The 12,733-nt window shown below is 49.3% G+C and overlaps 1 protein-coding gene across 1 annotated transcript; it reads left to right on the forward strand.

Annotated features, from left to right (window-relative positions):
• The first annotated feature begins 377 nt into the window (after positions 1–377).
• Positions 378–7,733, forward strand: LOC121096394 (cytochrome P450 1B1). The gene is made up of 3 exons (XM_040612306.1): positions 378–1,449; positions 2,259–3,275; positions 4,841–7,733. Exons 1-3 carry the CDS (start codon positions 1,430–1,432, stop codon positions 5,451–5,453), a joined length of 1,650 nt encoding a protein of 549 aa, XP_040468240.1. The 5' UTR covers positions 378–1,429; the 3' UTR covers positions 5,454–7,733.
• The last annotated feature ends 5,000 nt before the right edge of the window (positions 7,734–12,733 follow it).

Raw genomic sequence — 12,733 nt, forward strand, 5'->3', positions numbered from 1 at the left:
TCTGAGCAAGAGGTAGTTCTGCTGACTGGAAGAGCCCGGGACAGTGACAGCAGCCAGGACTACACTCCTTAGCAAAGACAGAGGCAGTAAGCAGCCTGGCCAGGCCTGGCTTCACACCCTGAGCTGGGCTAACTCCCAGCATCTGATTTTGTCTAATCCCTAAATGCTACCAAAACACTTTCTTTTCTTCTCATGACTTGACTTAAAGAATCCGAAATAAACGTTAGATTTTTTTAAATTTTGCAAACCCGACGACAACAAAGCAAGAGCGTTCTGCTTTCTTGGGGAGCAGTTTCCTCAGTGCCTGGGGGTTCTGCAGCCCCGGTTCCACCCGGGGCAGCAGAAAGCCGGGGGGGGGGCCCTCGGAGCGCCGCCCGCAGCCCTGCCGGGGCGGGCGGAGGTGCCGCATTGAAGAGTAACAAAGCGCCGTGCGCGGGCGGGGAGCGAACGCGGGGAGGGGGCGAGGCGGGAGGGCAGCGGGGCCGGCCGCGGGGCGAGCTGCCCGGTGCTCCCCTGTTCCTTCCCCCCCGAGCCGGTGTCAGGTATTGCGAGGAGGGGTAGGGGCCCGGGGAGGAGATGGCTGGAGGCTTTCCAGCCCCGGCTCACGCAATGCAAACTCCGCACGCAACGGGGAGGCGACAGGCGGAGGAGGGGAAGCGCTCCGGCTTCCTCAGCCCCCAAGATGCAGGCGAGCCTTTGCCTCCCGACAGCGAGGGCTGCGAGCCCGCCCGCCACCCCGCTCCCCTCCCGGCACCCCCTCCGCTAAAACTTTTGGCCCCGGCCACAAAAAGCATCCGCGGCTCAGCCGCTCCACTTGGCGAGAGCCCAAGGGCAGCTGGCAAATAGCCGCGACCCCTCAAGCCAGGGGAAGGGCCAGGCAGCGGCGATTTGTCAGAGGGGTAACTGCGGCACGCCCGCACCGCGCAGCGCACCGCGGATGCCGGCGGACTTAAAGCCGCCGGTACCGATGCCAGGCGCCCAGACGCGGCGGCTCCGGCTCGGGCTCCGCCTGGGGGCAGCGGGCCGCCCTCCCCGCGCCCTCTGAGCCGCTCGCCCTCGCTCCCCGCAGCGGGCTGGGGTGGCCCCGTCCCGTCCCCGCAGCCCAGCAGGCAGGTGGGAGGGAGGGGGCGGCAGCAGCAGCCCGCTCGCCCCCGGTCCGAGGGGCTACGCCGGGCAGGTGGCTGCGGGCGGGGCGAGCTCCGAAGGGTTAAAGCGCTGGGAAGGTGATCCTAACTCGGCGCTGGGATCGGGTGCAACTGGCATTTGCCTGCACATGACCTGCCAAGCTCCGGGTGACAGGAACCGGGGCTCCTAATGAGTTTCCCAGAGGCTGGGATCTGAACGTCGCCGTCGCCGCTCTCCTCCCGAGGCTGCCCGTTAGAGCCGCCGGCGGCTGCCCGGCCCCTCTCCATCCTCCCCGAGGTCTCAGATGGAAGCACCGTGCAACAGGTCAGTTCTGCTACAGGCGCCCGGGGTGGCCCTTTAGTTTCACCCCTTCCTCCCCTCGCTGCTTCAGAAAGCCTGGAGCAAACGGCAGGAGCGGATGGCCCCGGGCACGGGGATGGGAAGCGGCACCAGTCAGCGCTGCCACGCCGGAACCTCAGGCATCCTCCGCAGCCCATCCCCGGGGCCGCCGGCCGCCAGCCTGAGCTGCCGCGACGGGCACGAAGGTGCGGGGAGGAGGGAAGGGCTCGGGCCGGGGTGGGGGCTCCACGGCCTGGGAGGTTTCCCCTCTGGAGCAGCAGGAGGCTACCAGGGCGGCGGGGGTCCTCGTTTCTCGTGGGGGCTCATTCGCCGGGCGGAGCGGTGCGCAGCGCCGGGATGAACCTGTCTCGGGCGCACAGCGGCTGCCTGCATCCGCGGCGGCTCGTCAGGCCAGAGCATCCTCCTGCCTCCCTTCCTGCCTCTCTGCTGTGACCTTCTGGATCCCCCGCTGCAAACTTTCCCCACCGGCGGAGGAGAGAGCAGCGGCCCCGCCGCCAAACACGAATTCGATCCCCTGTTGAGCGCTTGCCGTTTGATTATCGATTATGTTCGCACAGGATCCGGGCGGGCTTTAGGCACACGAGGAGCGCATAGCAAGGACGCACCCCGACTGCCAGCGCCGAGACGGCCACCGGCGCTGCGCTCCGCCACGCCAGCGCGCCCCTGTCCCCTCGCCCGCCCGGGGCTTCTCCGCGCCCGCGGGCGGCGGGGAGCTCCCCAGCCCTTCCGCGGGGCCGCCGACCTTGCCCTTGCCCTTTCCCTTTCCCTTGCAGCATGGCCCTCGAGAGGCTCGGGGAAGCTCTGGGCGGCATCCCCCCCTTGCAAAGCTCCCTGCTGCTCCTCCTCTGCCTGCTCGCCGCCATCCACCTGGGCAAGCTCCTCCTGCAGCAGCAGCAGCGCCGGCGGCAGGGCCAGCGCCGGGCGCCGCCGGGCCCTTTCCCCTGGCCCTTGATCGGCAACGCGGCGCAGCTGGGCAGCGCCCCGCACCTCTCCTTCGCCCGCCTGGCCAGCACCTACGGCGCCGTCTTCCAGCTGCGCCTGGGCCGGTGGCCGGTGGTGGTGCTGAACGGGGAGCGCGCCATCCGCCAGGCCCTCGTCCGCCAGGGGGCCGCCTTCGCCGGCCGGCCGCCCTTCCCCTCCTTCCAGCTGGTGTCGGGCGGGCTCAGCCTGGCCTTCGGCGGCTACTCGGAGCTGTGGAAGCTGCACCGCCGGGCGGCGCACGCCACGGTGCGCGCCTTCTCCACCGGCAGCCCCGCCACCCGCCGCCTGCTGGAGCGGCACCTGGTGGGCGAAGCGCGGGCGCTGGTGGCGCTGCTGGTGCGCGGCAGCGCCGGCGGCACCTTCCTCGACCCCTCGCGCGTCCTGGTGGTGGCCGTGGCCAACGTGATGAGCGCCCTGTGCTTCGGCCGCCGCTACAGCCACGGCGACGGCGAGTTCCTGCGCCTGGTGGGGCGCAACGAGCAGTTCGGGCGGGCGGTGGGCGCCGGCAGCCTGGTGGACGCGCTGCCCTGGCTCCAGCGCTTCCCCAGCCCCGTGCGCGCCGCCTACCGCGCCTTCCGCGACCTCAACCGCGACTTCTACGGCTTTGTCCGCGGCAAGTTCCTGCAGCACCAGCGCAGCCTGCGCCCGGGGGCCGCCCCCCGCGACATGATGGACGCCTTCATCCGCCTGCAGCGGGAGCAGCCGCGGCTGCAGCTCGAGCACGTGCCCGCCACCGTCACCGACATCTTCGGCGCCAGCCAGGACACCCTCTCCACCGCCCTGCAGTGGCTCCTCATCTTCCTCATCAGGTACGTGCCGGCGGCGCGGGCCCTCCCCCTAACCCGCCGCCCGGGCGGAGGCGGGAGGCCGGGCCGCCCCACCTGCCCGCGGGGGGGACGCGGGGGTCAGCCCGGGGCGGCGGGATGCGAGCGCCAGCCCGGGGGACCCCCCTTAAATGGCGCCGCACGGGCAGACTCGCCGCCGGGCGGGGAGGGCCCCCCTCGGCGGTACCAGCCGGCCCGGGGGCAGGAGGGGCAGCGGCGGCCGTCGGGGCCAGGGCCCGTGTCCCCAGCCGCTCCTAACTAACACGGAACCGCCGGCAGAGCTGCCGGAGAAAGAAAAGGAAGGGGAGAAACCCCACGAAAGCCCAAACTACTCTGGCGGTTGGGTGGCGGTGCATAGAGAGGCTGGCAAAAAGGCTGCCTGAAAGGAACAGGTGCCACCCGGTCGAGATTAAGGAGACGACAGGAACAGGATAGCAAGGGCTGAAAGCGAGATCAGCAGCTGGTGCGCCGGTGTCCCCCGCTGGGTACCGTGCCAGCGGCGTCTGCCCGCCCCTGCCGCTCTGCCACCCGCGCCGCCAGCGGGGGAAGCGCACCGAGGGGAGCTGCTTTAGCAGAAGGCTTAACACTGATTTTCTTGCCTCTCCCGGCTTTTTCTTTCATCAGCTGCATAATTTGTAGGCTTGTGCAAACGCTATCTGCTTGGGCGCTTCTTTAAAAACCAGGCAAATATTCAGCGCTTCGAGCTCAGGGTACGATGCCCAGTATTCACGTAACCCGTTGGGTTTCTCCCCGCTACCTACATTTGCCCAGCATTTGACATGCAGATCTGCTGCAGGAGGAAGAGGCAAGAACACAGAAACCAAACTCGAATACTTAAAGCAAATAAAGCCTCTGGCAGAACGCATGCTTATAGACAAGGAAAGGAAAACAAGTAAAATGTATTAATATTTTGATCTTGTTTGGTTACTGTGTAGTCTTCCAAATTATCCAGAAACAGTCATCTTAAATTACATTAGAAAGAAAATGTATTTTGGTATTAATTAGAAAAAGTCCACATGAGAGTGAGATGTCCATAAAGCTATTCTGACAATTATTAGCAGGGAGTATTTTTTTTAAAAAAGCTACAGACTTTCATATGTACACAATATGTCTAGTGATAACAAACTCCATGCCAACTTTTAGAAGTCACATACACAGCTGGAAAAAAGAAATCTCATTCCCACAGAAAGCCCGATTATTTAAAAGATACAAGTAATTTTAGTTTTAGTATGAATTTTCAAAAATGGATCAGAATGTTGTGTTTGGGCATATTTTAAGTTAGTTTCATTTTTTATGTTGAGAATCAGTTAAATGTGATATTAACGTGAAAACTGAGTGTGTCTAAAATGACACCACTGCATGGGAAGTTTGTATTTTTCTCTCAGAGTTTTCCGTCAAGGTTTGCACATTCCTGCAATATATTTAAACTTTGCTCAAAATGCATTATTTGGGGTAGGGGTGAAGTTCTGTGAAAAATGTTTACAGCAAGGATTGTTTTTAAGAAAGTCTTTTAAAAGTCTTTTGTACACACATCTTACTTTAAATGACAGGTATCCGAATGTGCAGGCTAAAATGCAAGAAGAAGTGGATAGGATTGTTGGAAGAGACCGTCTGCCATGTGCTGAAGATCAGCCTCACTTGCCCTATATCATGGCTTTCTTGTACGAATCAATGCGTTTCAGCAGCTTTGTGCCTGTCACTATCCCACATGCCACCACAGCCAACACCTTCATAATGGGCTACCTCATTCCCAAGGACACAGTGATTTTTGTTAATCAGTGGTCAGTGAATCACGATCCAGCAAAATGGTCAAACCCAGAGGATTTTGATCCAACAAGATTCCTGGATGAGAATGGATTCATCAATAAAGATCTTACTAGTAGCGTGATGATTTTCTCACTGGGAAAACGTCGGTGTATTGGAGAGGAATTATCCAAGGTGCAGCTGTTTCTTTTTACTTCTATACTGGTGCATCAGTGCAATTTTACTGCTAATCCAAATGAGGACCCTAAAATGGACTTTACCTATGGGTTGACCATTAAACCTAAGCCATTTACCTTGAATGTTACACTTAGAGATACTATGGATTTGCTCGATCAGGCTGTCCAAAGACTGCAAGCAGAGAAAGCAGCCAATGAAAATCAGCTGTCAGCAAATGCCTAAGCAACAAATCTTGCATCTAAAGATAATCCCTCTCTTTTTAGACTTAAATAAGTTATAGTTTTTTCTGGTGATCTTTTTTGGAAAATAGCCAATATTGCAAGTTACAAGAGCAAAAAGGAAAACTGCACAAGGTATAATTCAGTTCTCTTTTTAACTCTAGAAGGAGAGCCAGGGGAGCAATATAATATAGTAAAGGATAAAACATATGCAATTTGAAAGTAAGCCTTTTCTTTTCTAGCTTGTTCACAGAAGTCACCATTGTAAAGCGCTTTTTATCTACTGACTGGTTGGAGCATCTCCAGGAACTGTTTATACAATCCTTTCCATGTCTCCATGCGCTATGCCTTAATGCTAAGTTTGCCTTCAGTGACTCCACATCCCGAAGTGAAATCTCATATTTAAAAAAAAAAAAAATGGAGAAAAAATAAAAGGTTGCTCAAAATGCTGCAGCCTGCCTTTGAAATCGCTGTACTAGGAACTGCCGTAGGCACACGGCACTGTTGTGACTGTTGGGATGTACATTAATGCCTCAATAATAAATGTTCAAATGATTTTTGGTAAAATGACAATGTGAAGTCTTACCTTTAGCATTCCAAAGTGTTTACATAAATGACTAAAAAAAAGGACTTGCTTAGAAGCATATTTGAAAATAAAATTCATATTTTATAGATAATGAACCGAATGTCCTAATATAGTAACTTTTCATTAAGTTTCGAAAGATCAGATTTGATATGTCACCAAATGGTGAGGGTGATACAAACCATATGCTAATATGTTTATTAGCAATATTCATTAACAAAATAGATATTTGAATTAGAAAGTTTTATAAAGGTATAGCTGAACTTTGTATTTCTGTAGTAAAGAGTTAATATCCCTGTCCCTAGGCACATAGGTAAGTCCAGTAAAATCCACATTGGCGGAGGTATTTTGAAGTGCTAATTTGGGGGTTTTATATTGAAACTTTCATGTTACAAGCCTCGAGTAAAGTGTACAGCAAATACGCCCCTGCTCACTAGTCATTCTGTTAGGCTGAGTTCAATGATATATCTAAAAATCAACCATGTTCTTTTAGTATGATTTGTTTGGAACAAAGGCTCAGAAGGAAAACTAACATTATGTGTCCTAATTAAACTACGCATTAACCAAAGAAAAAGTACTTTTAAAACTTTTGTGAGGCAAAGGACATAAAATCAAAACTAAAACCCCAGAAGTATTATTTTAAACTTGTGAAACTTTATGGCCTTGAACCTCTGGCTAACTTTTGTATATACAAAGCTGCATGCGTTCCTCTAAAAAGCAAACAACTCTATGTAAATGCCTGATTTTGAAAAGTGTTGGGCACTTCTTTGGAGCTACAAGAAATCCATCAGAAATGAGAGTACTTCACATGACTTGCCACGTGCGGCCTAGTACTAAGCAAGGTGTTAGTAGCACTAGAAAATTAAGGGTGCAATGCTACACAGTAATGCAGCTCTGCTGAGACCTAAGCAAGTGAAGCTTTGCACTGGGTCTTTCCGATAGATGGCCAGTCTTAGTCATGTTGGCAGCAGGGACAGAACTTACACTGACATTGGGGAGAGCTGGGTTAACAACACAATCCTGATCTTCTTAAGTAAGAAGCTTTGCTACTGATTTAAAAAACCTGCATCAAGCCTAAAAGTATTACTCTGTAACCCTACACGGTAGTAATGTAGCTGTTTAAAGTCATATGGCATCTATCTTCTTTTTTTAGAACTAAAAAAAGCTTTCTATTACATACACAAGGAGTAACCTCAGGTGTTTTTCTGAATTATGTACAAGTTTGCGTTATCTGAGAACTTAGCCTATACCTGTGAAAAGCTTTATAAGATACCCAGCATTTTCATATGGAGATCTACATTAGATCAAATGCTAGCTACAGTTTCCTTGTACCTTTTGTAAGCATTGTTATTAAAAAAAATATATAAAGTATGTAACCTACAACTGAATAGTTATTGTAATGCAAAGATCACCAATTCATATTTTAATAAAAATGGCTTTTGCAATTTTGTACTCTGCCAAAAGCTTTAACTATGCACTGGCTACTAATGGAACATTCATTCACACTGCTCTTGACTGTCAGGGGGTCACACACTATGTAGCTGTTGGTCAAATAGTGCCTCGTATAATCCGTGAAGTTACTCACATTTAGTAGCACCCATTTAGAATGTATGCAGTTGTTCAGCAAGCTAACTTTTATGGTCATTTTGAGATGTATCATTGTGTTACCAAAATACTAAATAAAATTATTCTTACACTGCCTTTGCTTAGTTTTTGTATGGCTTTCTAGCATCAAGATAAGCAAAATTATTATTTCTGATTTGGAAAGTATTATTATTTTAGAGATTTGTTCATATACTTGTCACTTTCTTCCCGTTTCTGGGTTTTAAAGGTTTTTCTCTATCCTGCCCTTACACTTCTTAAGTCTGCCAGCTTACTGATACTTTGCCATCTGTGTTAAGCTTTCTCATGCTCCTTGCTAAGAACATTCCCTGCTGCTCATCTCAGCATCAATCTGAATTCGCTCATGTCTTTTGCTTTCTTCTAATACCTGCTAATCTCTCCTCACCCTGCACAATCTCCTATGCTATGTTCTTCCCTCTGGAATTTCAGTTTACTTCCATCTCCCCTTACTTCAAGCCCATAGACTTGTTTTCCTCTCTCCTTTTCCCTCCTATATCTAGTGGTGGCACCTATATACTCCTGATTCTGGAACCCCATCACTGCCTTTGGGACCATTTGTGCAGTTTTGGCCTCGGTGTATAGTCAGGAATGCCAGGAAGGAAGTCTCGGGGCCAAACAGGCCTTAACGTGCCTTTGCAGAGCAACCTCTCACAAAATCAAGGCAATCCTGTGGTGAAGGCTGGTCGTTACTGCATATATAAAACATTTCTTCATGATGCAGCATCTCCCCTCCCTGCCTTCTTTTCCCCAGACTGCCACACAAGCCTGCTTACTTCAGAGCCATCGTAGAAAAGACATTCACATTTTCCTCAACCTCAAGGGAGTGGAACAAAAGCTGGGTGGGATGGAAGGGTGGGCAGACTGACTAGCAGTAATTCCCTCCCGATTTGGGATATTTGCAGCTGGAGTTTTTCCTTGTACAGGTTGAGTTGGTGAAATCTGAAGGAGCACGAGTCAAAAACTACTTACAAAGACCCCCTAGAAAAAGCTAAGGACCTGCGGAGAAGGTGTGGTGTCCAAAGATATCCCATGCAGTGGACATGTGGCTGAGGCTGATCAGTGGGACATAGTGAGGATACAGAGCAGGTGTCCTCCGTGGGTAAAGGCCAAGAGCAACTTTATATAGTCAAGAGATGCTGCCACACTGTCCCTGCTTCCCGTTAATTTATACGTATTTTTCTGCTTTACCAGCTGTCTACAGCTGAAGTCTAGACTCCCTCTTCGGTGTTGACTGACACATTTTTGCAGCAAAACCCACTACCATAGTGCCAAAAGATGTAGTGCTGATGCAGCCAGAAGTTGGCACAAGGAAAGCATTCTTGGAGGGAGTCTTGGGGATTCACTACAAATAATATTTATAGCAGCTGAGTAGGGAACCAAAAGTTTCTGATTGCCCACCATAAGCCAGTACCAAGTGTTAAGGACATAGAATACAACTAACTCAGAAAATTAGCTCAATTATTTCTTTAAAAAAAAAAAAATAAAATCGGTATTTCTGTTTTCCATTTGTTTCGTTGGAGCAGTTGTTAGAAAAACTATCATTTTCAAACAAGGTAAGCTCACATCTAACAGCAAGTCATGCACATCTCATCAGGTTTTGTGTTTGCACTGTCACTCCCTCCCTCACCAACCTGTGACTGGATGTCACCACAGCAATACGGGAAAAAGACATGTTGCACTTTCTTCATTAACTTCTTTGTATTTTATTTAATCAGCTGTATTCAAGACAAGATTTTTTTCCTTTAAAAATCTTCATGCTCAGGTTGTACTGATTTCAGCAGGTCAGGAAAGTCAAATGTCATCTCATGCTTGCTTTCTCTGTGTAAGGGTGCATGAACACCCTTAGTCCATCCCCCAGAATTTTAGTAACACCTTTCATTCAAGTTGAAATAAGGGATTAAAAAAAAAGCCAAACAACAAAACAACAACAAACCCCAAAATAGGAAGCACAGAGAGAAATTAGGACAACCACATGTTTCTTGGAAAACCAGCAGCTGTCTGTCAGGCCACCTCACTACATAACAAGGAGGGAAGGCTGAGCTAGCAGAGTTGATACGGAATACGTTTATGCTATTCAAGCGTGCCACTACATTCTTTATGAAAGCAATAGTTAAACTTGCCAACTTCAGCAGGAGCTGGTTCAGAGCTGCTGAAATAAGTAGCAATAACATAAGAATAAGGAATAAGACTCATCAAAATTTGAGAAGCAACTGCTACTAGAAAGGGGAGACGGGAGTCACTGCAAGATCTGTGCAACAGCTATCAGTACCAGCATAGTCTTGGCACAACATAACTAAATGCAAATTCACAATAACAAATTCCACCTAGTTTTGCACCAGACCCAATATGTTTTTGGGAGTGGCAGGGCCTGATGCATAGTTCTGTCTGTAGGAAATTGGTTCAGGTTATCCAGGCAGGGCAACCACAGACAGGCAGCTGGGAGCCTACATTTTAGCCGAGAAATGTTGAGGAATGAGCCATGGAAGTGAATAGTTAACATTTGCCTTTGCTACATCTTTAGCTTGCTTAAATTTTATTCAGACCTCATTTGCCCAAACAATAAATTCAACTTGGGATAACACTGAAGGTAGATCTGGCTTTTTTATTGGATGAAGAAGAGAGCTGGATTCTGAACAGTGCCATTATTTTGGTAGACAGTGCAACACACACAGCGATTCGTGTTTCAACAAGTTCTTTGCTGTTTATCACCCTGCATTTTTGCAGCTATTTTTTTCCCTATCCCTATACTCTTTAGCTGTGCTGGGTGTCTGAGGATACTGAACCATCAGTATGGTTAACTCAGAAGATACAGGATGCCAAGTCATTTCAACCACACAGGTGCGGAGGCAAGGAAGAGGGTGAATGCAGAGTGAACTTATTAAAGGTGCGTAAATCATCTGCAGAGCTATACAGGAGTCATTTGGTGGAGTGGCTGAGAGCTAGCCATGTCTCATATCATGTCTGAATGAATGAATGTATGAATGTCTGAATGAAAATACATGTCTGAAATGTAGGAAGATTCCAGCCCTGGAAGAACCGCGCACAGGGTCTCTGATTTCCAGGAAAAGAGAGGTGGTGATTTTACATTGCTTGTACACATGGTATGTCAGGATTAGGGTGCTAAGAATCCACATGGTATTAAAGAGGTTCACTCACATCATCATCAGGGAACATCAAACTGAGAGCACCTGGCCAAACCCTGCCTTCACACCAGGCTGAAGTGTGGAGTGATTATTTTCCTGAAAACTTTGGACAAACAAAAGATGTTCACACAATAACTCCTCACTGCCTGTTAACCCTATTACTTGAGTTGGGAGGTAGCAAACATGGAAATGAGAGCTGAGGAACTAAACGCAAGGGACTGGGTTGTGCCATGCAGACTGCAGGATTTGGAAACAAAACTGGTCTACAACAGGAAGCCATGGAGAGTCTGTCATTCTCCTTGCCTCAGCATCCCCAGTGCCTGAGAACAGTGGGGAGGAAAAGACAGCCCAGTTGCAACAGCCTAAACACTTTTTGAGGAAATTTTCCTCATTTGTTCAGACAGAATGGTGGAAGGTGCAGGCATTACATCAGACATAAACAGTACTAGTCTAGAGGATCCATTCAGAGCAAGTCAGTGTCATTTTTTGAGCAACCTGAGCAGGAAAAGGTTTGTATCAGTTGGCTATTCCGTGCTATACATTTCACAGAATCATAGAATGGTTTGGGTTGGAAGGGACCTTAAAGATTGTCTAGTTCAATCCCCTGCCATGGGCAGGGACACCTTCCACCAGCCCAGGCTGCTCCAAGACCCATCCAGCCTGGCCTTGAACGCTGCCAGGGATGGGGCAGCCACAGCTTCTCTGGGCAACCTGTGCTGGTGCCTCACCACCCTCACAGTAAAGAAATTATTCCCAACATCTAATCTAAACCTACCCTCTTTCAGTTTAAGGCCATTCCCCCTTGTCCTATCACTACATGCCCTTGTAGAAGTCCCTCTCCACCTTTCCTGTAGGACCCTTTAGGTACACGGCACTGGTGACACAGCCAGGAGCAGTCTGAGGAGTATCAAGAAGGTTTACAGAGCCCCAGCAGCAGCAGTAATGGACTCTGGAGCTTTTTCTTCAGTCCTGCCAGTCAAAGGGAAGGGGTTTGAAAGGGTCGGTCAGGTGTGGCAAATCAACAAATGGTTATGGGACTGGTGCCGCAGCCAGGAGTTCAGCTACTTAGACTGACCATGGGACTCACCTTGAGAAACCTGGTCTACTAGGGGCTGATGGGGTCTGTCTGTCAGAGAAGGGGAAGAGCATCTTTGGTCATAGGCTTGCCAAGCTGTTGAAGAAGGCTTTAAACTAAACTATACAGTTAAGTCTTCAGTTTTATCTAGGCTTGCTAGGGAAAGAATGGTATGTATATTGCAGGATGCTCCAGAACTGCTTTTATCCTCTGATATTATTAGTATATTTTCAGTGATGGATCACTTTCTGTTGGTGAGGAAAGTTCTACAAGAGTAGACTTTATTTCTACAATCTCCTTACTCCAAACCAAGCTCTGGTAAGAGCGGAGCAGTTACAATGCAGAACCAGGCTTCTAATCCTGTTAGGAGAACAAATGGCATTTCACATAATCATGTTTTCTGTGCTAAGAACAACAGAACACCTTCCACTTATTCAGACTACTCTGCTCATAACTGAAGTGGAGATGTGGAGTGAGGCACCCTTGTTCCCAGCATGAAAGCTAGATTTAAGACACATTTTTACTTCACAAAGGAAGTACAGTTTGCAATCATCTGCAGCATGAAACAATGCTCCATGCTTCTTTTATGTTTTGTATTCTGTGAAAAACCCAAGCTGCAGTTCAAAAAATTAATTCTACTGTATATCTTATTTTTAATTATACATCTACAGAGAAAAATCATAAATTGTGAAACTATTAATCTTTTTGTGGTTCAGGAAATTTAAATAACTCAATTCAAGTTAAAAAAAAAATGCCACCAGAAATTAAACTCAGACTGCACAATAATTACCATAATGAAAAATGAGATTCCTAAATGAACCTTTGTCTCATTGTAACAAAACTCCTTTTCCTTCCCTTCA

This window comes from Falco naumanni, chromosome 12 (genome assembly GCF_017639655.2).
Source record: "Falco naumanni isolate bFalNau1 chromosome 12, bFalNau1.pat, whole genome shotgun sequence".
NCBI lineage: Eukaryota > Metazoa > Chordata > Aves > Falconiformes > Falconidae > Falco > Falco naumanni.